At 37.9% G+C, this 27,882-nt stretch overlaps 1 protein-coding gene across 5 annotated transcripts in view; it reads left to right on the top strand.

Moving 5' to 3' along the window:
• Positions 1-3,424: 3,424 nt before the first annotated feature.
• Positions 3,425-27,882, top strand: part of LOC135472298 (tripartite motif-containing protein 75-like) — a 32,800-nt gene continuing 8,342 nt past the window's right edge. For 3 of the 5 annotated variants that reach the window (XR_010444518.1, XM_064751743.1, XM_064751742.1), the window contains exons 1-13: positions 3,448-3,562; positions 9,110-9,308; positions 10,788-10,850; positions 13,338-13,400; positions 14,915-14,958; positions 16,978-17,074; positions 17,636-17,744; positions 18,860-18,970; positions 20,687-20,782; positions 21,888-22,017; positions 23,675-23,813; positions 27,006-27,041; positions 27,641-27,683. Coding sequence is in view for 2 of the 5 variants with exons in the window: in XM_064751743.1 (XP_064607813.1) it covers positions 3,530-3,562; positions 9,110-9,308; positions 10,788-10,850; positions 13,338-13,400; positions 14,915-14,958; positions 16,978-17,074; positions 17,636-17,744; positions 18,860-18,970; positions 20,687-20,782; positions 21,888-22,017; positions 23,675-23,813; positions 27,006-27,041; positions 27,641-27,683 (1,163 nt within the window). In the remaining 3 variants the exon portion in view is untranslated. Of the gene's footprint in view, positions 3,563-8,395; positions 8,472-9,109; positions 9,309-10,787; positions 10,851-13,337; positions 13,401-14,914; positions 14,959-16,977; positions 17,075-17,635; positions 17,745-18,859; positions 18,971-20,686; positions 20,783-21,887; positions 22,018-23,674; positions 23,814-24,888; positions 24,941-27,005; positions 27,042-27,640; positions 27,684-27,882 lie in introns of all 5 variants that reach the window. The other 2 variants (XR_010444519.1, XR_010444520.1) reach the window with 2 other exon arrangements.

The following is a 27,882-nucleotide window of genomic DNA, read 5'->3' as shown; positions in this document are numbered from 1 at the left end:
CAATTTTGTTATTTCCAAGTCAAAGTAAAACTCATTTCCGACATTTATTACCATAGCACAGATCTTGTAAATAGCCGCCATAAGGCATTCAATATCGTCGGCGCTAAAAGACTTAATTTAACACTCAACCACATAAACAATGAACCAAACAATGCGGAGCAACGAATTGAATTGGTACAACAGCTAAAACAATTGATCGGAGAATTTCTCTCGTTTCCAAGGAGCAACGCAAGGAATTTGCACATAAGCTGGAAAAGTATCCCTGGTTTTCAAGGAGTACGGACCGTTGCCGCACACTCCATTATGACGTTATCCATGTTTTAATCTCCGTTACTGCTTAACCTACTGGTCGGGGGGTAATACCGTTTCCATCATTCCATTTATTGTTACAAAAATACGTCGGGTGAGCTCCTTTCAAATCGTGCTTTTATGATTTAACCTACTACGAATGTTTGAATAATTTGGTGATTGACATAAACTACAGCGTGATGCAATAGTTTGATATATAGTGTATAAAAAAGCGTCTTCTTTGTGTGTTAAACGTTCCTCTATGAGTAATATGCCCTTTTGTAGCCCAGAATATGTGAAATCTTTGGACCAAGCCTATTTAAATGACCGAGCAGTTTTGTTACTTCCAAGTCAAAGTAAAAGTGAAGGCTTTCCTGTACGTATGAACCAACATTGTATGATGTTAAATTCAAGACAACAACTCGGGAACATCGCGTTAATAAACAAAGAAGTTGTTATCTAAGGTATGATTTTGACCCTGTTTATCATCAACAGAACTTATAATTGTCATTGACAGAAATGATTTAATTTTATTTCTTTCGATGAGAGTTTATATTATATATTCTAGGTTTTCCCTACCATACATCTGTTACCTCCAGGGACGAAATTTGTATAAATTTTTTGTTACCATTGCGTTTAATATCCCTGTCTTTTGTGTTTGCCACTTATGTTATAGAACAAGCCCACATGGGGTTCACGTGGCACTCAATAACATGTTACTTATGCCTGTACTACGGCGGCCAGCATTATGGTGGGAGGAAATCGGGAGACACCCGGAAACTTTCGATATGATATTGTAAATATTTTATTGAATAAAAGTTTAAGTGAGTTTTTTAACATTTTATTTGTTTTTAACCACGTGGTCAAGAATTTTATACTTATATGACGACAATCATGCAGGTTTATAGTTGAAGAAAACCGGATTTTTTGGATACATAAATAAAGTGACATGAAAGGCTCTCCTAAAAATGTTCGTGAATTTTTTTGTTTTTTGTTTTGCTGGAGTAAGATCGCCAGAGTTGGTCAAGCTTGTCAGATTTTGAATAGGCACAAAAACTCATGTTGTGTATAATCGGTAGTCCCACGGGCTCAGTGATCAGACAATGCCACAAAATGGTGCTCATGTTTGCCTCCCCAGCAGTGGTATATCACAGGAATGAAAGAGTCTCAGATCTCTGGAGAAACATTGACGTAAAATGTGACTAGCATATACATCCATCGCGTGTTAGTTCCAATATTAACGTGTTTAAAAATATCCCTGCTTTTAGAAGTTAACAAGAAATTCGCGCCTCCCATTATGTTGGAATCTTACAGAGACATTTTCATCCAGTTCTTTTTTTTTTTACTACGTGGTACATGGAAGACTCTTTATATACAAGTATCTTTGTTATGTCTTCTACTGGTATTTCTTCCACATATTGCTTTCAGTATACTTCGCCCAGACATCCTCCAATTCTTGTCTGATTTAGATTTTGTACTGGACACTTGGCCAGCCTTACTGGTAGTATCTGCATCCAAAATTAAGGCATTGACCTTAAGAAAGGCAAGTAAAGGCCATTCATGAAAGGTAAAAGGGGTTAAAAAGGTAAAATCTGGGATATGGACTTGTTGAATGATAAACTGGTCTTTCCTTATACAAAACACCAAATCTGGTCATGTTCGGTCAGCAATACTCGGAGACAGCTTACCGTGTCTTCGCTTTTTCCGCGTAGACCTACGTATGGGGTAACGCGAGAAGTGGAATCAGGGCCCCATGAGCAGTTCCGTTTCTCGAGAAGTAATTCTGTGCATTTTAGAGTGCGAAGTCTTTTTCGCTGCCAGCGTGCCATCTTTGGTGTACTGGTGTATACTTTGTATCAAAATGATGGAAATTCTCTAAGATTTGGGCAGGTATGAGTTTTAATGATGAAAGTTTGAAATTATGGGCGAGAGGACACAATGAGATAATTGGTTGGTGATGAGGCTGTGAGTGACGTCCCCTTTGTGTTGCTAGGCACCCTTGCAGATACCGGCATGGATCAAGGTCCAGATTTTGACGCTCAACCTATGTCAGATTTTTATGGCTGCTTTCATACAGGCTGGGACAGGTATTCAACAAAGCTTATTGTCCCCCGGAATGTTTGGGACTGAGCTACAGCGCTAAACGTTAATATTGTCGCTTATGGAAAATTAATTGGAGCTGAGGCCAAGTAAAGACGTTCCGAGTGTTGCCGAGAAATTTCCAGCATGGCGCATGATTGACAGAGGATGCCCGTAGGTCCAGTTTTTTGGTCCAGTGTATGCTTGCAATACGAAATATATCACTAAACTGAGTGAGTGCTTGGGGTTTAAACGTCGTACTTAACACTTTTTCAGTAATATGACGACGAAGGAGTCCCTAGAGAGCATGTAATCTCTCTCCTTGTTGCAGGACGGATATCCACCACTCTTTTATGCTGCCTCACTGAGACGACTTACCGAAGGTAAGTAAGCTGCACGGCCCGAGTCATTACATTTATAGGGGTCAACCAGTCGTTGCATTATCCCCTTAATGCTGATGGCCAAAATTTACATCTTCTCCTTTTAATGTCTTAGATATGACCAGACCCAGGATTGACACTGGATCTACCGCTCCCGAAGCGGACGCTTTACCAACTGAGCTATCGCGGCCGGTATATCGCTAAACTGACATGTATGCATCGGTCGCAGAAATGGACAGGGATTACGGACATCGACGTCATGCATGGGACAACAACATGTCGTATTTCTGAGGACACCACACTTAGGACCAAAGAGTGTAGGGTAGGTCAATGTTTGCATATATGACTATGTTTCTACATAAACATATCGGTGACATATTTAGAGCGCTAGGTTTTAATGATACATCCAAAACACGGAAAACAATACTAGCATAAAAGAAAGTTTACATAGGAATAAAGCTCATAAAATAAAATCGAACATAGTTTGTTTTATTTCTTCAGAATGTGGTTTCAGTACTCGCGATCGAACCAACACAGCCAATTTCGTTTTTAAAGCATGTTGGTATGTGATAAGTGTAGAATTTTAATGTAACCTTGCTCCAGCTCTTGAGTAGGCTATTTCCGTCTGGTCTCGGAGACTCAGATTTGAGCGCTGCAGCCGATTGCAGTTGCACGTACACATTTGTGATCTGACCAAGAGAAAACACGCAGGAAACACAGTGCTAAAGTATAAGGAAATCACTGAGCTACTGTTCAGGCCATTTTTATTTAATCAGCAGACGATGGACTTACCAGACCTCCCCTTACTTGTACCGGTAATGTGTAACTTGATTTAATGTTGTGGTACATACAGGATTTGCTAAAACAGTGTCTCTGGAAACAACAACAACATAGTGCACAAGAGTGTAGCCGCGTGTGTGTGGCGCAACTGAATTACAGTCAGAACCCCCTCTATCAAGAATGCCCTGTACCTAAACGCCTTCTATATATAACGCATGTTCAAGCTAGCGGCATGGGCATCGATGTATGTCTGGGATATATCAATATATCATTGATTTTTACAATATAGCCTATACAAGTGGTTAAATGTTGCTATTGTAAAATACACATTTCAAAATTATTTCTGGACTTTTGTAAACCGATTGCATGTAAATATGATAGTTGTTGTATAGAGAAAAGAACAGGACGATCAAAGATTGCACAGTTAGGGCTACTGATATATGTCATGTACTTCCAACAATACCTAGGCTTATTGGGATGCGTACATGGCGCTCGCTGACTGACCAGTGTTGTTATAGACCATCAAATTCTAGTGCGCGACTTCTTGGACACCCTGTATATTGTAGCTTACCTCGCAAGGAGCAGGTGGTGATAACTAACATGGAGCTGAATAGGCAAAACGCTGATTTTTTGCTGTTTCCTAATCTTTAAAGGAGAAGAAAAGTTAAAAACATGACACTATAGGCTGAAAAGAACACAGTTTTTTTTCTATCTGGTGGTGCCTACTGCATAATTTTGTGGTTTTTCTTTGCCATACAAGGCCTGAACACGGCAAAGCTGGCATAAATCGCTGAGTCCATCGCGTCCTCCATCTTTAACACCCTGTAATTTATGCTGTTGCCTCTCAGCCAATGAGAGACGTTAAAACTGCCAGCTTGTTTGTGTAAACTCAGTACCTACGTCCAACATTCCGGTTTCCCGATCGTCAAGCAGAAAACGAACTGCACTGTTCGCTACCTTCTGGGAAGAAGAGTTCTACCAGAAATGTACGAACAGCACTTTGGCGGTTACTGACAGCAATTCTAACACAGAAGACTTCAGGACTAGTTCTTAGGCAAAATAGAGTCACCCACAGCAGATTTTGGCACTGACTTTATTTATAATTTATCAACTTGAGATACATATTAGAATTTCTTTTATGGCATGCACCTGCGAAGAAATGCATATATGAACTCTTTTCAATGGTATTTCATTGATATTTAAATTTTCTTCTCCTTTAAAGTAGAACAACACAGAACAACTATCATATCTGACATGTCTGAAGGCTAGTCATGTTCTGCTTAGTTACTCTGATTACCTATAAGCTATATTATTCATTTTTATGCTAAAGTCTTCTTCAATGCCTATCTCAATATGGGCTAAATTCATTTTGTTTTCACCGCCAGTTCTCTAGTCTCCTGACCAAAGAGAGTGCTAATGATTTGCAGTTATGTCATAGCTGCTCTGAGCCAAACTGTGAATAAATAAGTAGGTTGCTTACATATAGTAACTCATACATATGTTCAGGTATTAAAACCAACAACACAGACTACAAATGCGCTTTAAAGTGAGAACGTTATGGATAACTGACAATTTTGAACAACATAGCGAACATCAATACTTGTAGATATTAGATGAAATGACTCGGTTAGAACTGTCAGCAGTACAACTTCACAAACTCAGTTATATGCGAACATCTTTCGTCCCTGGTGAGTTCTGTGCGCAAAATTATGCTTCCCTTGTGTGGGAAGACCTGCGAGCATGTGGCATAAGACAAATCGCAGGAGATTGTATGGTTATATGAAATAGAAACAGGGCTTTTGTTCCCCTTGAGGTGGACAGCCTGGCAGTGAAAACACATGGATTTACATTGTACTGTATACTACAAAATGAAGATCCAGAAATGCTCAAATAGGTTCGATCTCATCGTTGACCTCTAAGTATACCCAGTCAATGCTTGCATATCTGAAGCTTTACATTGCTGTTAGTACATTGTTAAATCAGGTGTCCGCTTCACTCCTGAGCTAACAAGGGTGGGATTAGCTCCACGAGTGAAGTTTACACCAGATTTAACAATGTACAAACGTACCCAGCAGGTCAGCTTCACTCACTCCTCAGATGAAAGCAGCTGTGTTGGAAACTTTGCATCATAACAAGCACTGACCTGGTATATTTATACTGTACGAGGAGATCAAACCTATCTGAGCATTTCGGCATCATTGTTTTTGTAGGTTCCGGTTATCATATGCTGTAAATCCATGTGTCTTCCCTGCTCGGGTTTTAATCTCGGAGGGTCGAGAGCGGGGGGGACGGGTAAAGAATTAGCCTTGTTTGTATTCATCATTTCTGTGCAATCTCCTGTAATGTCACATGCCACACCCTCGCAGGTCTTCCCTTACCTTTCACACACGGGAGAAGCTTAATTTTGCACACGCAATTCACTGAGGAGCAAAGATGTCCATAAATGACCAAGCTGGAAAATTTGTATTGCTGACCGTTCTAAGCGAGTAGCTTAATCTACAAGTTATCGAGTTCTTTATCTTCTTCAAAGTTGTCTGAGTTATCCCCAAAGCATTTTCACATGATAATCTATTTAATGATAATGTCTTTGTTGTTGGGTCACCTGAATATGTACATGTATGAGCTGCTGCATAAGCACTCTACTTATTTATAGCTAAACAGCTACCTCACAGAAAGTTCCAAGTCACACGACTGCGAGAACTGCGTAGTCCTGTCTCATTTGTGCCAGGGTTGGCTGTGACTCTGTACTGCTTGGTACATTAGCACGTCGTCAGATCAGTTGTGCCACACACGTGCGGCTAGGCTGGGGTGGATGGGTGAGTGAGTGAGTGCTTGGGGTTTAACGTCGTACTCAACAATTTTTCAGTCATATGACGACGAAGGAATCATTAGGGTGCATGCACGTGTAATGTGCCTCCTTGTTGCAGGACGGATTTCCACCGCTCTTTTATTTAGTGCTGCATCACTGAGACGACTTACGAAGGCAAGTAAGCCGCCCCGCCCGAGCCATTATACTGATACGGGTCAACCAGTCGTTGCACTATCCCCTTCATGCTGAACGCCAAGCGAGGAAGTTACAACTTCCTCTTTTAAAGTCTTAGGTGTGACTCGACCAAGGATTGATCCTGGATCTACCGGTCCTGAAGCGGACACTCTACCAACTGTGCTATCCGGGCCGGTAGGGGTGGATGGGAGTAACGCAGATAAATGTCACTGTCGAATTGCAAATGCCCGAATTTACAGTGTGGATCACATTTAATCAACTTGGGGAATGTACCAACGGAATGACCTAGCTACCTACATGTGCACGATATGACTGCTTTATAGTTCTGACTTTAAACGTCGTGTTTGGAAACTACCTACCTCTCAACAATCACCAAGGATTTGGGCAATTCAAAACATCGCCTTGAAACAGGGGCACTTTGCCATGATAGAAGAAAGGTATTGATGCCTTGACTAAATGGCATTACCCCGCTACCAGATTTGTGAGGGTTTGGGCAATATCCTAGGTGTATGTTGTTGTTGAGAGGTTGGTAGTTATCAATCACAAATAATAGACATGACTCTGTCAAATTTGAGCTATAAAAAGAGTTGTATTGTGTAGGACTATACCTACATGTGTAGTTCAATTAAATTAATTGAATGATGAGGGCCATGTTCAGAAAATTTTGATACATGTTCGTTGTATATTTGCCTGCGTTAACTTTAATCCCTGACCTGAAAACTCCTATCCACACTCCATACATGTAACTGCTGTCCTGCCTAATGCTCATGCTTATTGATTAAACAACATATCAAGCAAATTATTCTACTGGGAGGGAACATTGTGTGATACAAAAAGATCTGTGGCTGTATGACTGATCGCTGCTCAGTCTGTTATGCGTAATAACAATAGGTACAGTCTGATAACTGGATGAAAAGCCTGGATGGACGTAGAAAAAAAAGCAATGACAGAGTACCATTAGGCAGGTATAAATGCAGTGAAACCATCTTAAATTGTGGCAAACTCAGCAAATTTGGAAAGAAGAGATTCCTAGGTGTCCGATACATACTAACTTTGTGTCATTAAACGTAGATTTTAGCACTGTGTATCTTGACCAGACAGGGGTTTATCAAAGGGAATTTGAAGTTTTCTTGTCCATCCAGGTTTTGCAGCCAGTCATTAGGCTGCACCATTACAATATATATACATACATATATACAGTATATATATATATATATATATATATATATATATATATATAATGTTTTACTTTTAGCCCTAGGCTTTACATGCACATGTACTGTCAATTTCGTTGACATTAATAAGGTTATCAGCAGGATAGAGCAATGTCACTTACCTTTTTAACAGGAGTTGTGTCTGAACAAAATCCTTCTAAATTGTGATATGTGGACTGGCAGAAGTTGTACTAAATTTTCCTTCTGTTCCAAAACTGCTAAAGTAGCATCCTTGTGCTCATGATGAATTTATTCTTTGCTCGAGTAGTGAGGGTACGGTATTATTAATCTACTTTACAACTTGAAAGTCTGGAAGCAGCGCGGAACAGAAAGCTGAAAACTGCTGATTCAGCAGTTGCTGAACATGTTGAACATGTTCTACTTTTCAATTCTACAACCCTAAATTACAGCATCCAGTTAATCCTAAGGGTAGCGTGCTTGTGCACTATTGAGCAGTTTGCCCACATTCAGTCATTGCGATGCATCACATTAAACAGGTCACGTGACTGTCGCATTGCTACATCAGAGCTGAGACTGGACGCCAGTTGTAGTTTACCTACCTGTATCGAAACTGAAGCCGCTGATACACTGCCAGACGCTCACTAGATGTTTTCCTCATCTCATACTTTTCATGGGGCCTTCTGGATAAGTGGTGGATGATGATGTGTAGCCATTTGCACAGTCCAATCATTTTACTGGTATTTGTTCCTTAAAGTCACCAATATGGTATGCGTACCTTAAAGTCATCAATATTGTATGCGTACCTTAAAGTCATCAATATGGCATGCGTACCTTAAAGTCATCAATATGGTATGCGTACCTTAAAGTCACCAATATGGTATGCGTACCTTAAAGTCACCAATATGGTATGCGTACCTTAAAGTCATCAATATGGCATGCGTACCTTAAAGTCACCAATATGGCATGCGTACCTTAAAGTCATCAATATGGTATGCGTAACTTAAAGTCACCAATATGGTATGCGTACCTTAAAGTCATCAATATGGCATGCGTACCTTAAAGTCATCAATATGGCATGCGTACCTTAAAGTCATCAATATGGCATGCGTACCTTAAAGTCACCAATATGGTATGCGTACCTTAAAGTCACCAATATGGTATGCGTACCTTAAAGTCATCAATATGGTATGCGTACCTTAAAGTCACCAATATGGTATGCGTACCTTAAAGTCACCAATATGGTATGCGTACCTTAAAGTCACCAATATGGTATGCGTACCTTAAAGTCTCCCAGGGAAATCTCATCAGTAACTTGCCAAAGGTTGGTGGTTGAACAAAATAAAATAAAATTGGTACACATATACTTTGTGACAATTTCATTGATGAAGCCTATTTGATTTCAGATTTCTGCATTTAGTGATTACATCCAGTGCTCCATATGTATGACTTTACTGAACAACACACACACAACACCTTGTGGGCATCGGTACTGTGAGAAATGTATCAAGGAGTGGGTGGACCGTCAGCACAAGTGTCCCTGCTGTAACCACCCTCTGCAGAACAATCAACTCATGAAAGACCACCAGTTTGACGGACTTATAGGTAACATACTTATATAACCGTATCTTTCTGTATTTTTGGCTAGGTCTTTGATTTATTTACTCAAGAATATTTCACTTATATCACAGTGGCCGGTAGTAGAGTGTGGAGAAACTGCGGGCTCGAGGAGTTTTGTGGTTAGTATTTTCAAAACAGAAGTATGCATGTATATCAGATGTAGTTATCAGAAACCTGTTAAAAATGATCATTATGGAGCAATATTTTACTAAATTGTGCCATGTCATATACATGTAGAACTTTACATAAGGTGCTTGAACACCCATTAAATAGTCAAAAAAAAAAAAACAAAAAAAAAAAACAAACAAGGATGTAAAATTATGTACAGGTCTTTGTTCTGAACTAAATTCCAGGAAATTTGATAATTCAGGATACAGTGAATGGCCCTCCAGACAGGATTACATTTTGATCAGCTCAGTCTCCGGTTTTGATAGCTTTTTCATGATATGGCCCAAAGCTAAGGGCAGTGTTAGGTTTTACATACCTGTAGAGCTTCATGATCACTCTTTGATCAAATAGATTACACATTAATACAGTCTCGTTTGAAACAAAGCAAATTATCTTACAACCATGATCAAAATGCCGTGTATTTAAATTTATATGCTGTAATTCTTCAACATTTTTCGCATGTTTGCAAAGTGTTTATTCAAGCATATTCTGAAGGCGTTACTCTGTGTTGATTGATAAAATTATACTTTTTGTGAAGCCCTGTTACTGATCTCCAAGATCAAATTAAAAATGTGCTTAAATTTAACTGAAAGTTGATCTTAAATTCATATATGCAGAAATGTTGAGGAATTAGTGTACCTTGCAGATTCTGTTAAAGTATGTTCAATCTGTCCATCCCACTTTCTACTTTTGAGCTGTGTACATGTATTTAGAACGGTTTTGTAAAAGATGTGAAAACTTGTTAATAATACAAAGTTTACATGTTGGCATTGTGTGCGGTCTATCTATTTTTACTTAAATTATGTTTGTGTCTTCATCTCTCCAACTTTCTCCATTTTCCATATTGTTCCATTTCCAGCTGTGTATGAACGTGCAACTTCCTTTAAAAGATGCATTTAGCTTACACATTACCGAAAATCTTTTCAGAAAATCATTGTAAATACTGTGCATGTAGATACGGAATGTTTCTTGGAAATACATATTTAATATGAGGGAGCATTGTCATAGTCTACTTTTTCTCACATTTAACAGAATTGTTCATCTTTCCGTTTCTGATTTTCCATAATCCTGTGTTATAGCCTGGGATGTATTCAGGCGTTAATTGATTAAACTTTTTGTAATGGCTTACACATTGTCATCATGCATTCTCATAGTCTGGTGTAATATATATATATATATATATATATATATATATACATATATATATATATATATATTATGTACATGGATGTATCATTATTGATTTATGTTTTCTTTGGCACTAGTAATTGGTTGATCTTTTACTTTCTTTCTCAGCATGTGTATTACAGGAACAAGACAAATCGGAAACACAGTATTTTGAAAGCCTTATATCTAAAGGTTTGTAACAAGTACATTGTAAATGTTCATTCATGTTTGTTTGAGATTTGGATTTTGTTTTGTACATGTATATCTATCTACGTGTTCCAAATAACACATCAGTTCTCAGTGGATATGTCCAAGTACATGTGTTGTGTACATCATGAGCTGGTGTAATTTAATACATATACATACATGTATACAAATACATATACATGCATGTATACAAATACATGTACATACATGTATACAGATACATGTACATACATGTATACAAATACATATACATACATGTACATACCTTAATAATTTATATACATATACATGCAAAAAGAAAACTAACTTTATGTGGGAAAACAGGTGATAGAAAACATGTGGTGCCAGTTTACATGCAATGGGGCCTTGGTGACAAAGCTTTGCCCAGAAGGTCCATGACTAATCGACAGTCACCGGCCCTGATAGCACACTTGGTAGAGAGTCCACTTAGGGAGCGGTAGATCCAGGGTCAATTATGGGTCAAGTCACACCTAAGGCTTAAAAAGAGGTAATGAGATAAAAGAGCAGTGGAAATCCGTCCTGCAGCAAGGAGGCACATTACATGCACTCTAAGGATTCCTTCGTCGTCATATGACTGAAAAATTCTTAAGTACGATGTTTAACCCCAAGCACTTATTCACTCACTCACTAATCGATCGTCACACCATCTTGTGAATCATCAATTATTCTGGAACACGGCTGTCCTAAAAAGAGAGGATTTAATCAGAGTGAAATGTTCAAAATTAATGTAGCTGCTGGGAACGCAGAACACCAATACTACCAAAGATCAATTTCCTGAACATTTATAGATCGTCATGGGTTTCCCCTGGGCTCTGCCTGGTTTTACTCCCACCATAATGCTGGGTGCCGCCGTATAAATGAAATATTATTAAGTAGGGTGTAAAACATCAATCAAATATATAAATCAAAACCAGGTAAGAATGTGAAAAAAGTAAATACATAAATGATTGAGTTGGCGTCCTGATCATCAGAGCAACATCAGCTGAATGTCAGGAAAGGTTATTTGTACCAAACTATGTATTAGGTTCATTCTGCTATATGTTCTATTAAAACAAAAATTCAGTAAATAAATGCATTAACATAATTGTAAATTCCAATTTAAAATATGAGCAGGAAACTCCAGCCTTTGTTAGTCGATTATGCCATTGTACAGAGTCTTTTGTATGATATTAGGGCAAAAACTGGTGCCCAAATAATACCCTGATCACCATGGAGACAGGACTATACACACTGTAGATGATTTATCTTGTGGGTGTGGTTTATTACTGTTGAGAAGGTGTGATTAACTGAGTGCTATTGATTGGTCAACTACATTGTTATCACTATATCTCACTGATTTTAATAAGAGATCATTTCTTCAGATATCTGCCACTCTGAACTACTAAAACCTCATTCGCTCGAAACATGATACAAAAGTGAAAATGCAGTTCATGTCTTTTTAACCAGGGAATGAGCACTGTTTAATGGTAGGATAGTACAAAGCAGAGTTGGTGAAACTTAACAGTGCATACTGTGGCTCAGTTGGTTAGCGCGCTAGCTCATGCTGGCTTCCTCTCCGGCTGTACATGGGAAGGTCTGCCAGCAACCTGTGGATGGTTGTGGGTTTCCTCCAGGCTCTGCCTGGTTTCCTCCCACCACAATGCTGTCATATAAGTTAAATATTCTTGAGTACGGCGTAAAACTACCAACCAAATAAATACATAACAGTGGATACATGTACCTTATCACGGTTTATAAATTCTTTAATTTCTACCATTTCTTATTATTACCCCTACAAATGTTTCATTTCTTTGATCCAGTAGTGGTCCATTTCCATAAATGTACCTGTAGCTTCTGTGCCCCTCAACCAAGGAGTATTGTCCGATTTATCAACTCTTGTACATGTATCAAAGTTTCATGAACTAGTTTATATGTAGCTTCATTTTAGACAATGTTTAGTATAGCTTTTACTTGATACTTTGTTGTAGTCTTGGTTAATGGCACCATTACATCTTCGGATATACTGAAGAAAATTTAAAACATCTTCACCCATTCATGCATTGGCTGTTAAATCATCATGAACACACAAAAGTTTGGAGATCTGAGACAACTTTAAATACACTTTGTCAGTCTTAATTCTCGTAATCTTTTTTGGTAACAAACATTGGGTTACATTGAAATAAAGTGATGCCATTTATGAGAAAAATTGCCTTACTGATACGACTGAGTTTTGTGTCTTGTTTGAATAGACAGTGTCAGCTGGCCTAATCTATGCAGTCACATTTTAGCTGACACTGACCACTGACCATACCTATCTTTTCTCAACAACATTTACAGATGTTGAAAGAAAATATATATTCTATGTTCTAATTTACAAAAGTACATCTGTATAGTCTATAAAGTCATCTGTGATGCTTGTTCCTACTTGGATTTAATATCGATCTCGCCTGAATAATATTATTTTCTTTCCAGCCACATCAACAACTGCCAATGAAACTTTCTCTCTTCAGACTCCAGTTGAAAATGTTTTGAAAAGTAAGTACACACCGACTCATTGTTGCTACTTTGTATATTTGGTGTAGACTGATGCATCATTTCTGTGGATAGAAATCTTACCCTGAAGATAAAATACATGTATTTTGTAGATTTTTGTAAAAAAAATGCTGTCATTTTGTGAAAGAAGTACATATACAAGTGGTATGACAAGTGGAGTGCTTACATGAGTACAAGCATGTTTAACATGGATTGGTGAGTTTCATTTTTATGGGTCTATTGGTGAGAATCGCCAGAGGCCCATTATAGAGGCATGAAATAATATGAGGAATTTGCCGGAAGTAGTTTCACCCAGGTATGCAATGTCATTGAGGTTAATGAAATGGACTGTGTGTTATGGTGAAATATTAGTTTCCTTTCGTGATGTTTTCTTCATTGTTTTGTTGGGATTTATGTGTTATAATTATGCATTGAATAAAAATTTTAATTATGTTTGGATTCGTGCCTTTATTGATTACTCGTTTAGTTTCGTGTTATGAAATGTTACAGAATGCGATTACACTATTTTGAGGATCGCTCATGTAACGGTTGCTACCTTGATTGCCTGTGATAACGTTTGTAGCAAAAAGATTTACACCATGTAAGGTACTTTACGTTTATGTACTTCACAGCTTCTAATAATATTTAGGCCTAACTTACGGCAATCGAGTGCTTTGCGAGTCACCAAAATTGTGAAAATAAAGAATGTGGAAGTTATCAAACACGGGTATGCTATTTGACCTGGACCCCAGTGCAGCGGATAAGGGGCGTGTAGGCATAAATGCCCTTAAAAATTAGGTGATACGCTTCTAAAATTAAAGCAGACGTACTGACTGAATACACATGACAATTTGTATGTAAGCCTAAATTCCTGAAAGCTATAGTGTACATGCGAGATTTAAGGCAAACAGTCTTGTCAAAATAGAAAGTAGATCTAAACAGTAGTTTACGTGCACGACGCTCTCCACGACGTGTTGGTTTTCATAAACTGAAGATGACGTAAAAGGCTCAGGCACCACTACCCGCATTCAAGGAGAATGACTATTGTGATATTTGCATTTGTGACGTTTTCAGGTGTTTGCCTTGGAGAAGTTGTAGCAAGGGCTAAAAAATGGTCACAATTTGTACAATCTTACAGTATATCGTAATATGACGTCCTGGTGCTCTACATTCGCTTTAAACATGCTAAAGTCATGTCATGATGAGGTCGGGCAGGGGTCCTCCATTATAGACAGAATAACTAATAGGCCCTTTATGGGTGGAGAAGACCAATGAATTGTACTAGACAGCAACAGTAAAAATAGAAGGGTAATAGACCCATTCCACAGCCCTTGGGCTCTAGTTATTGTATTTGTAAACTTATTCAAATATTGAGTCTGACAGATCCTATTCAGGGGTAATAACTCTGTATGACTAGTCACTGGAATTTTTCCCTTCAGTTGTTCCCATTCAGTCATGTCAGTGTGTGGAGGTTTTCAGTGACGTTTTATTATACAATTTCTGTTTTATTTTCACAGAGCATTTGTTAAGCAGTTTGGCAGCACATGAAAAGTTTTGTCAGGTATGTTATATTTTGCTCCAGATTTAAAATTTCCCATAGCATGCGCATGTATATACCACTGCAAGCTACTCTGTATAGTTTATAAGGGTATACATGTACGTGTGTAATCATGAAAAAACCAGTGAACATCCTCAGCAGACTGCATGGATCAGTGGTTAGACTGGCCGCATCAAGGTGGGGAGACCTAAGATCAAATCAAGGTTGGTTCACATCAAAGACTTACAAAATGGTACTTATTGCTGCATGTAGAGAAAATAGAGAGGGCAAAGGAAGTGAAAGTAGATGAGAGTGATGCGTGTACTATACATGTACATGATAGGTGGGAAAGAGAAGGTAGCAAGTTTTTGGAACGGGAAGAAATTTTGAAGATTTCAAAAATCGGGTTAGTACATGTACTTTTTAACTTGTGTTATATAGCTGTGTTATATAGCTGTGAAGGGGAGAAGGTGTACAGCAAATGTAACCAATGACATCAGTATTAAACTGGAAATAGTGTAAGGGGGAGGGGCAATATTTTGGATATTATGAGATTTTTACATTTTTTTTAATTTGACAGGAAATTTCCTGTTGCTTATCTAAAGTCCTTCATGTCCTCTATTTCCTTGCCGAGCCATGCCAAGTTTAGATAACTTGATTTTGTTTATAAAGTCACTAACTTGAACAAGTAGCAGTCTTATCAGTGCATTAAATCCCAAAATTTTATTGAACTGTTTTTTCTAAAGAGGCTTTAGAAGTGTATGTAAAGTTTGGTCTAAACCTAGGAAGTTAGTTACCAGGTGTTTGAATTATTCTAATGTCTTTTTTGCCCTTCACCCTAACCTGGCCATAAGCTACAGAAATATAGACAAATACCCTACGTGTTGACCCTTTGACCCTCACGGACAATTAAGTTGAGAGTAAAATATGAATGGTATGAATGCTGGACTGTATAATAGCAGGTAGTAAATGGTCTAAGCCTGACTTCATGTACTTACAAACTTGTCATATCCTGCCTCCATACAGGTACTTCCAACTCTGTCAAATGCTCATGGAAAAATGATTTCGGGTTCAAAAAGTGTTGCTCTGATGTCATTACTTTGATTCTGTCCATTTGCGTAGGACCAGTAGAAGCTTCTCGTGTTTTTGTTGTCCAGAAATCCAATGCTTTGATTTGTTAGTTTGAATTGGAACTTTGATGACCTCTAAACCTACCCATTATCTGGTTGGTTACTTTGGAAGGCATTGGGGAAAATGCTCAGTACATTTGACAGAGAAGGAGTTCTGAGTTGCTTAGCTCGAAGCTATACCCCAAACGAGAACATAATATCCTTTGAATGTTGTGTTGATGATTTAAGATTAGACAAAGAAGTAATTAATTGCGCTACCACACTGGTTGGTATTACAGTTAATTTATTGAATGCAATTGTTGAAAGTCCATGTATTCAACTATTACGAAAACTGACTTAAATGAGAAAACCTTTTTACATTGAAGTATATAGTACACAGTGCACAGTTTCTTACATAATGACATTTGAATTAAATTTTTGTCTGTATAAGTTTATTTTTAAGTTCTTTTAAATTCACTTTTAGGTTTTATATTTTTTTTTTTAGATTTTTGCTTTTTTTGATTTTTGATAAAAAGGTTTGATTTCTTTTCAGTTATTGTACAGTTTTTATCTGCTTGTCATGAGATGGGATGTATTGTTGTTATACTATACCAATATGACAGCTTCTCTTCACCAAGCCAGAAAAGCTACTCTTTTGGCGGACTTGTGGCATGCAGCTTCTGAGCTTGTAATTATTAATTAGTTTAGACTTGTCATATTTCTTCCCAATCCTAAATAACAACTTTTATACAGAGAATGGTACATTTTAACAGTTTTGGTTGGAGTTTTGAAAAAAAAAATGTTGTAAATTTGATCTTAGTATGTTGCATTATATTCTCAGCATACATCCCCATCTAGGTAATTTATATTTATTAGAGCTTCATGTCAGAGGCAAGTTGTTCAGTTTCTAACAAGCCTTGTTATGATTCCTTAGGAACTGAAGAAAGAATTTATCAGCAGGACACAAAAACTTGAGGAGGGAATGAAGAGAACAATTTCAGAACTGGCCCAGCATGGTTTGTCAGAAGAAGGTATTGTGAACGATAAAGGTATAGATACTGTAATCAAATAGCTGGGTTAGCGGGGGCAGGAGCCTAAAATGCATATTAATGAGAAGACAACAAATAGTATGATCTGACCCCCTGAGTTATTTTCATCTTGGAATATAGGTGCAGATAAATTTATACAGCCACATTTTTTTGTCCTGATGTGCTTTACATGGTATTAATACGGAATACTTAACAGGGCATGATGTGCGCCACGTGGGCAACAGGAAACATGATGTCGCATCACTCATGCTCCTCACACATATGGTTATAAGGCAAAATATGTGATTTTGCTTCCTTTGAACTGTCATATATTGGTTCTGTCACAAACATATAAAAAGGTATGCTTTTTAAACAAAAACGTCTTATGGGATAAACGTCTTATGGGATACTTGTACTTCATCGATGCATATTTTAATACAGAATTTGGGTTTTGTGGTTTTCAGAGAATATAAGCAGTTGAGAAAGCGCTCTGAACCTGTCTACAGCTACATGTACTATCTACAGTCTCTTGTTCATACATGTATGTTTGTGTCTTAATCATAGAGCTTCAGTCCCAAACAGAAGACTTATTGAAAACACTTAAGAGACAGAAGGATGGATTAAGTAAAGATTTAGAATCCTGTGTGCAGTTAGTGGCCACGGCATATGACAAGTACGTGCCGTTCTATCATTTATATGAAGTGCATTGTGAACTGTGCGACCTGTTCATTGATATACATGAGGAAAAAATCATGTTTTTTCAGGTTAACTGACAATCTAGAAATGTAGAAAAATCCAACTCAAGCTTTTATTTTGAATCAAATTTATCTTGTCTTTATCTCCTGTTTGAAAGATTGCAGGCATATTAAGGCAAGTGTAAAAAAAAGTTAACTGTAACAAAGTTGGGAGACCAAATGCAATTGTATCGAAAAAGTTAAAAATGAATTTACTTTTTTGAATGTCCTGGTGTGAATGATTTATTTATTTATTTATTTGATTGTTGTTTAACGCCATACTCAAGAATATTTCACTTGTACAACGGTGGTTGTACAACTAGTGTTTGGGTAACAGTATTATGATGGGAGGAAACCGGGCAGAGCCCGGGGGAAACCCACGACCATCCACAGGTTGCTGACAGACCTTCCCACTTATGACCGGAAAGGATGCCAGCATGAGCTGGACTTGAACTCACAGCGACCGCATTGGTGAGAGATTCCTGGGTCATTACGCTGCACTAGCGCACTAACCAACTGACCCTCTGGTGTGAATGACATTTATCTGCTTTTGAGCTTAAATTCTTCATAGTAAGGCTGTCTTGCAGGTATATGTAATGGCTTCACCAGGAAATGTTGTGATGCCATGGATGTAGGGAATAGGCTCACCCAGAAATGTTACAACACAAAAATTCACGTATTCTTTGAAATTATCTCATACTTGGCGGGTATACCTTTGTAACAATACAACATGGAGGTACATGAATGTGGATCACTAAATTGTGCTACCTTTTATGATTTTGAAATGACGTAGACCGATCAACGTGCATGTATTCTCGTAATCAATTCTCCATCAGGATTAAAACTGATGAATACTGTGGGAATTAATGCACAAAATGGAAATATAACTGGAACTTTTATCTGTGATCAAGATAGATATCTCGCTTCACTGCGAAGATGTTAAAGTACAGTGTACATGTTGAAATTATTCTTACTGAAAAAGGTGCTGTTTTGTACATGGATGGTGTATCAGATATAGTAAAATATGTAACATTTGTTATCTTTTTGTTATCAGACATTTGTCAAATCACATTCCAACTGTGGACATCTTGCCAGTGAAAGTGTCAGTATTCTTACTGGAGAAAGATGTAAGACTGGATAACATACAGCTGAAGCCTACAGACAGGTGAGTACTGGTCTCAGGGCATGCAGGCTCACAGAGCTGACTTTAGTGGTCTTTGATCTATGTGTATTGTTAACTTGTAGTGTTAATTCTGAACTTATATTTGGACTTACACACTACCTTTCAATTATGTCATGAGCGTCTTGATGTTAAAATAAAAATCTGTAAGGTCAGTCACAATTTCAGAGTAGTAAAGTGCTAAGTCTAGCTATGTCAGCTTTGAGATCCTGGGAAGAGGTACTTAAATCATTATGGATGGAGGTTATCTTGTGAGTTGAGAGGTGACAGTTAACCTTCAGGCAATGGAGTACATGTACTTAATATAGCTGACAGTTTATAAAGGTCATTCGTGTCATTAGATGTTGCAATTAGTAGCCAGTCCTATGATAACTGACCTTCCAAACTAATTACTGCTGACATCTAGCTATTAAGATCATTAGATATTTATAGTGAGTCACCAGGTGTAGCTGTGATAACTGACCTTCCAGACTAAGTATTGTTGACATCTAGGTATTAAGGTCATTAGATATTTATGGTGAGTCGCCAGGTGTAGCTGTGATAACTGACCTTCCAGACCAAGTATTGCTGACATCTAGGTATTAAGGTCATTAGATATTTATGGTGAGTCGCCAGGTGTAGCTGTGATAACTGACCTTCCAGACCAAGTATTGCTGACATCTAGGTATTAAGGTCATTAGATATTTATGGTGAGTCGCCAGCTATACATGTGATAACTGACCTTCCAGACTAAGCATTGCTGACATTTAGGTATTAAGGTCATTAAAAATTTTTGGTGAGTCGCCAGGTATAGCTGTGATAACTGACCTTCCAGACTAAGTTTTGCTGACATCTAGGTATTAAGGTCATTAAATATTTATGGTGAATCGCCAGGTGACTGAGTATTATTAGGATAAGGCAAACGGATTCACACTATATAAATTCTCGTTGACAAACATTTAACACCATGTATTTAACACCCTAGGTTTGTTGGTCAAGTAATAAAACGACGGGGCTTTTGTCAGCCAGGGTTTTTGTCTGCCGGGGCTTTTGTCCTGGATTCCTGACCTTCAAACAAGTAAAGAATAGATTTTGACAAATAAGATCATTGGAAAATACAGTGAGTAGTCTGGTCTGTAACAAGAAAGACATTTGATATTAAAGTAAGAAATCAGACGGAAGACAGCGGATATATGATTGAGATAATGTAAGCTTTCTTATGACCCAAAATGTTCAGATGCAACCCATGCTTATGAAAATCTGTCAGTGCTATTGTCAAGGGCAGTTATTTAGCATCCTTTTTACTGATATTGTCAGATTCACATATCTGTGTGTGTTTTCAAACTTTATAAGCCTCCAAGCCAATGTAGTAGAATTACTGAATGACTAGATGCAGTGTCATGTTTACATATTGTAGACTTATGATTAGTTTTTCTTGTAAAAATAATGATGTAGCATTGTCGTAGACATAAAGCATAGGGAAAATATACACACTGAAATGTAGCTTTTGTTAAGTTATGTGGCAGATATTTTGATAATTTGGTGGGATGCTGTTATGTATCGCTTCATTGGTGTCACATGTGGTCCAGATGTCTACATGTCTATATCAGTAAAAAGGATGCTAATCACCACTTCTGAATATATTTTCTATTAATAAATGGACTGTTTCCCTTAATACAATTTAGTACAATTAATTTATTTTCATATCTTTTTCTGTTAAAGTTTATCTGACATCCAAGAAATAGTGGAATTGTCCCTGGCTGAGAGGAATGACCCAATTGTATCCATGGGTGATGATGTGCAGTGGCTAGTGTTTGGGTAACTTTGTCTTTATCAGTGCAGCTTTACACCTTTTTTGTCATATTGAATGGTTATAATAAAATTCAAGCATATCACAACCTTTCTCTCATCTGCTATAATCTGTGGTTTAAATTATTTGCCTGCCAAAACAAAGACATCCTCAAACTCTGTATTAAAAGCAAATCATTTTCTGCTGTTAACCATATATATCATGTAAATATATATTTGTTTACATGCATTTTTATAAGTACAAACCCAAACATATGGTGACATTTGGTACAAAAGCATGACACAGTGTAAAGCTTTGGACCACTTTGTGAAGACATGCACCGACAGTAACAGATGTGTAGGCCTTCACTTTCACTTTCACTAGGATACCTCATGTCATGAAACTGAACACTATTGTAATTAGACATCTTGTGTATTCCAATATTCCCATGTGTAACAATAGGAGTAAAGCCCCTCTGTAAATGGGAAAGGTAACCTTTTCAGAAGTCTACATATCTATCTCTAATTGAGTCTACTTTCGTCCAAATCCATGCAGGCATTATCAGTTATACATTTAATCCATGTGATGTGTTTTGGAGGTCATCTTGGTGATTTTTTTCCTTACGTTTTTGGTGGAAGGAACATTCAAGCCCGTAAACATATACAAGTATGTTTATTTTGGATTTTAAGTCTGAAATTGCGATAAAAAGCTTTCTTGGTCATGCTGTGAAACAGAGGAAATCTTTTGATTATAGAAAAGAAAATGGAGCATTCATTTAATTGGTTCAGCTGTCTGTGGTTCTGACCTGACCAATCAAATGTAGGAAGGCAGGGTTCAAATGTTTTTACACTTGAGGCTGAGACAGAGACAATATTGTGAAGTCTTGTACAGGAAAATACATGTATGGCAGTGTAAAATCATAGTTGCCAATTACATGGAAGAGAGTAAGGTCAGATCTCTTTATGATGGGTAGCTCTATCTCATTTAGTCATTTACACAGGCCTGTGACTTCATTCCTATTGTTTACAGTGTAAAACTCATTTTTTTTGTTGTGCAGAGCATGTTAAAAACTGACAGTTTGGAATGTAAATCACATGTAATATAATGATGGTTTAGCAAATTGTTGTTTTTCAGACCGTTTGCAAAGGGAAGTAATTGGGAAATGCAGGCTGTTGCACAGGATATAATTGAGCACGGAAACACGAACCACCCAGGTGTATGTGTGATACAGGACAAAACCATGATCTCAGTCCAGTACTGCATTGTAAGTACATGTACATACCTCACCATTGAGCAGGTTATTTAAATAGTTTCCTGAGTTCTCCCTTTCCATCCAGGTATTAGGCCTGAGCTGAACAGTTTAATGGCTTATTCAGGGCATCCAGGTTTACTACTTCTGTGTTGTGTGCACAAGCTGTACACATACTGTTTCAATCATACAATACATTTGCTGAAATTATAAGTGCTCGAACACTAGTTAATTATATGAGCTAGAGGCCTTACACCGCGAGGCTAGACCATCTTTTCTACATATGTGTATGTGCATGTGTATATCTTGTACATGTACATAGATTAGGGGATAGGCCGTCTACTACATGTACATGTACATAGATTAGGCAATATTCCGTCTACTACTTGTACATGTACATAGATTATGGGATAGGCCGTCTACTACATGTACATGTGCATTCATTAGGGGATATTGTCTACTACATGTACATGTACATACATTAGGGGATAGGCAGTCCACTACATGTACATGTGCATAGATTAGGGGATATTGTCTACTACATGTACATGTACATAGATTATGGAATAGTCCGTCTACTACTTGTACATGTGCATATATTAGGCAATAGTCCGTCTACTACTTGTACATGTGCATACATTTGGGGATGGGCCGTCTACTACATGTTCACGTACATATATTAGGTGATAGTCCGTCTACTACTTGTACATGTGCATACATTAGGGGATAGGCTGTCTACTACATGTACATGTGCATACATTAGGGGATAGACCGTCTACTACGTACATGTGCATACATTAGGGGATAGGTTGCCTACTACATACATGTGCATACATTAGGGGATATAGTCCAATACATGTACATGTACATACATTAGGGGATAGGCCGTCTACTACATGTACATGTGCATATATCTGGCGATAGTCCGTCTACTACATGTACATGTACATACATTAGGGGATAGGTTGTCTACTACTTGTACGTTTACATACATTAGGGGATAGACCGTCTACTACTTGTACATGTACATACATTAGGGGATAGGCCGTCTACTACATGTACATACATTAGGGGATAGTCCGTCTACTACTTGTACATGTACAGCATTAGGGGATAGGCCGTCTACTACATGTACGTGTACATACATTAGGAGATAGGCCGTCTACTACATGTACATGTGCATATATTAGGCGATAGTCCGTCTACTACTTGTACATGTACAGCATTAGGGGATAGGGCCGTCTACTATATGTACATACATTAGGGGATAGGTTGTCTACTACTTGTACGTTTACATACATTAGGGGATAGACCGTCTACTACGTACATGTGCATACATTAGGGGATAGGTTGCCTACTACTTGTACATGTACATACATTAGGGGATAGGTTGTCTACTTCTTGTACATGTGCATACATTAGGGGAAAGGCCGTCTACTACATGTATATGTAGTCTGAAGTCCTGTGACAAATGCAGGCAAATATTTATACCCTTGGTGGATGCCCAAATTAAGTCAATTGTTTCTCTTCCTAGTCATTCCCCATGAGTTCCTACTCAACCCCTAATTTCTTTCACTGAATCCATCAGATGTGTTTTTCATACACCTACATGCTGAATTCTATATTTGATGTAAAGAAATGATCAGCATTATTTTTTCTGTTATTTTTGCAGAAACCTAATAGTGACCTTGTTGTCTGGGGAAATGTGAAATGCAAGAGTGACTTGCCCAAACTCTGCTTTGTGAAGTTGTTCTCACCAGGTGAACAGAAATCAGTGGACTACTTTTCCTGTAAACAGTGTGGCTTTAACTGTAAGTTGGCTCAGGTGTTTTTGGAAACGAGAATCCTGTACCCGAGAAAGTTGTCCAATCTAGACTACATGTTTCTCAGAAAGTTGATCAATGTAGACTGCCAGCCTGGAAAGCACAGTTGGTAGAGCGTGCTTGGCATTCAGTAAGAGTGAGTGAGTGCTTGGGGTTTAACGTCGTACTCAACAATTTTTCAGTCATATGACGACGAAGGAATCATTAGGGTGCATGCACGTGTAATGTGCCTCCTTGTTGCAGGACGGATTTCCACCGCTCTTTTATTTAGTGCTGCATCACTGAGACGACTTACCAAAGGCAAGTAAGCCGCCCCGCCCGAGCCATTATACTGATACGGGTCAACCAGTCGTTGCACTATCCCCTTCATGCTGAACGCCAAACGAGGAAGTTAAAACTTCCTCTTTTAAAGTCTTAGGTGTGACTCGACCAAGGATTGATCCTGGATCTACCGGTCCCGAAGCGGACGCTCTACCAACTGTGCTATCCGGGCCGGTTCATTCAGTAAGAAGGGATAGTGCAACGACTGATTGACCGGTATCAGTATAATGGCTCGGGCGAGCGGCTTACTTACCTTTGGTAAGTCGTCTCAGTGAAGCAGCACTAGATAAAAGAGCGGTGGAAATCCGTCCTGCAACAAGGAGGCACATTACGTACACCCTAAGAATTCCTTCGTCGCCATATGACTGAAAACTTGTTGAGTACAACGTTAAACCCCAAGCATGCACTCACTCACTCAATGTAGACTACATGTTTCTCAGAAAGTTGTTCAATCTAGACTACATGTTTCTCTTTTAAGTATTTGCTGTAAGTTTCTTACAGCAGAAGATACGACCAGGTTTTATCTGAATGTCCTAGATTCACATATGGTTGGTTGACCATGTTCATATTCTATTCTATTCTCTGTACATCATAGACAGTGAAGATGTGCATATCATTCTACCATCATGGGTGTATATATATATATGTATATATATGTATCCACAATGAGTGACCCGTTTGATGTAATGGGTTACAAATTGCATATCATATTTATCGCATAATTTTTTTGGAATGGTTTTAGATGGTTGAAAGGGAAGACAAAGTGAATTTGTTTAGACAAGTATGTAAGTGAGGTGTGTACTCATATGGATATATATGTGATATGTGTGAACAGAAAACACAACACAGTTCATTATAGTGTGCAATAAGAACATGACTTTTTTTCTTCTAAAATATCAGCATTCATAACTGCTCATTTATCAACATTTGGCTGGAAAATTGCGATCTATGTCCAGCAGGGTGGGATTTCAAAAAATCAAACTGGACGAAATATTCACCTCCGAACTTATTATCTGGTCTGACTAACTATCATAGAACTTGAAGGATGCAAGGACATCCATGATGTTTCAAGAGGGTTGATTTTGGTTCAGTTTTGGACTTTTCTATGTGAAGGTAGACGAATGTGTTTAAACAAGAGGTCACAGTGGGAGCATTTGTTGTGTAAGATGTGACAAATACAATGAACTGGATCTGAGAATACCCTTGAGGTACACCACTTACAGGTCATATACATGAGACAACTCCTTGGAGCTCTACAAAGTTGTTGTTAAAGTTCAGTTTGTAGGTGTTTTATTTTTGTGACGTGAAAAGTTGAACCCGAGGGATTCTGCTGTCGTTGACGGTTAAACTTACGATGTTACGTGTTTGTGAGTACCTAGTGTCAGGTGCTTCATTTCCTGTAAACAACCTTTTTTTTTCACATTGCATAAAGACCAAGTCATTTCCTGTCCAGTGGCCCAAAAAGCTAACTGTATGATACCAAGAAACTACTGTCATTTTGATCTCTAGCCTGGCTTTTTTTTCACTACAGCATTAAACAATTGCCATATAAGTAGTCAGGCATGCAGTTGTACTTTTTCATTGGATAAACCTGTCAAGGAAAAAGTGAGGTGACCATTCAGAATTGTGGATTATTTATAAATTATATAACAAGTAGAACATTGAAATCGTACACCACTGTTGTTATATTACTGACACAGGCATAAATATGGGATAAATATCGTATTCCATCTCCCATCACCTAAACAAACATGGACTTGATTGGCTCACAACAGTTCATTGATAAAACGTAAATGAAAAGCTACACGAGTGCCAAACTACTTCACTTTATTACATGACTAGTGCAGCATCCAAGATATGTTGAGTGTCAATACTGTATAGCCATAGATACTTTGGAATTGCCTTTCATCAGGTCCTGCCTGATGGTTATGTAAGGATAGTGTTACCGTAAGAGTTTCTGAATGTTCTTGTGTGATATATTGAGGCCTATTTCACCCAGGGTTCTCAAACACATAGATATACACACCACACTTGTGTCATTGTCACTGATTTTCCAGTGACTCCTGGAGATCTTCCTTTGACAATCATGTTAACTAATTCATAAACTGAACAATTATCTGCTACTCACTTATAATTGTGCAGATCATAATGTAAAAAAAAATCGCGCAAATTTTGGTTTGTGTGCTGCACAACAATATCAACATGTTTCAGTTCTAAAAATTGTGAAAGCAGTATTAAATTGGATGAGTCTGAATACCTGCAGAATTTGTCACTAAAAAAGACTCCAGTTTCAACCTCTACTTGTACCATGTACAGAGTCAGTGGAAAAAGCACACAACAATGTAACTATGATGGATTTGTCAAAAATGTACTTGTAACAGTATAAAAAGTTAGTAAATAATGATCAGAATAACAAAATGTGCAGGAAAGCGTCACAATCTCAGTGGTGGGTAGGTTAGTGTTTGCGCATGATCTTGCCATGAAGACTGGGATATTCAGCTGGGATCCATCTGTACTGTTGGTATACAGATGGTTAGGAAAGGAATGTAAATGTATAGAGCTAAAATCCACTTAGGCACACCAGTTTTTCCTAAAGTTTCATGACTTTCCAGCAAATCATTATAACTAAACTGGAAATAACTGTCTGTAGTCGCTATAGACAAAAATTAATCTTTTTTGTCAAGAAATTACAAGGCTTTGAAGATAGAAAAACTGTGCCTCTATCAGGGTAACCATATTGGGAACCTACATGCATGATTCCATTAGTGGTCCATTAGCCATCGAGGATGCAGATTTCTGCGAAATATCCAATGTGTCAATGAAATGTTAGTGCACAAACATTTCTGGTTTCTGTTACAGGGGTGTGTCGATCCTGTATGGAAATTTGTCACCAAGGTGAGTGGTGCAGAAATTCAGTGCTACAACAACAGTTTGGAGAAAAGTTAAACATTGTATCATGGTAGTGGTATGTGTCTGTAAAACCAAGTGGATCAGTCATGAAATATTCAAAGCCTGTGTCAAGTATATCAGTGCTATTCTGTCATAAACCTTTACTGGTATATGCAATGTAAAGCTCTGTACTCTGTAGTTTTCCATTTCGGTTTGCATATAGAAAGTGTCTGAATTGTAAATATTTCAAACTTAATTGTTAGATTTTGTGTTCAAGACTTTGTACACTGGATGTGGTGGCGGGTTATAATGAATTGAATGTATTTTTTGTTGCATCTGCCTGTCAGTTTGACAAACATGCAACTTGGGAATAATTGGTTCTAGAAGAGATCCCTGACACTATTACAAGTATCTGGGAGCCTATGCTGCTGAACAAACTAATGGCTTATGCAGAAAGTCTACTAGCTCATGCATAAAGTCTACTAGCTCATGCATAAAGTCTACAACCTCATGCAGAAAGTATACTAGGTCATGCAGATTTACTAATATAAAGTGGACTGGAATTTTTATAGTGTACATGTACTAAAATTCTTTGTTTTTCTCAGGTCATAATGTGGTCCCCTACATCATGAATCATCAACCTACATGGTAAGTGTCTCGATGGCTTAAAGTAGGTTTACGTGGGAAAACCTGCGGATGGCCGTGGGTTTCTCCCGGGCATAATGCTGGTCACCGTTGTGTAAGTGATATATTCTTGAGTACAGTGTAATACACCAATCAAATGGATAAATAAATAAAGTAGGTTTAAAAAAGTTTATACCTCCATGGTGTGGCATTTGTATTCGAA

Source organism: Liolophura sinensis, chromosome 8, assembly GCF_032854445.1.
Source record: "Liolophura sinensis isolate JHLJ2023 chromosome 8, CUHK_Ljap_v2, whole genome shotgun sequence".
Lineage (NCBI taxonomy): Eukaryota > Metazoa > Mollusca > Polyplacophora > Chitonida > Chitonidae > Liolophura > Liolophura sinensis.
This window is presented reverse-complemented; position numbering and strand designations above follow the sequence as displayed.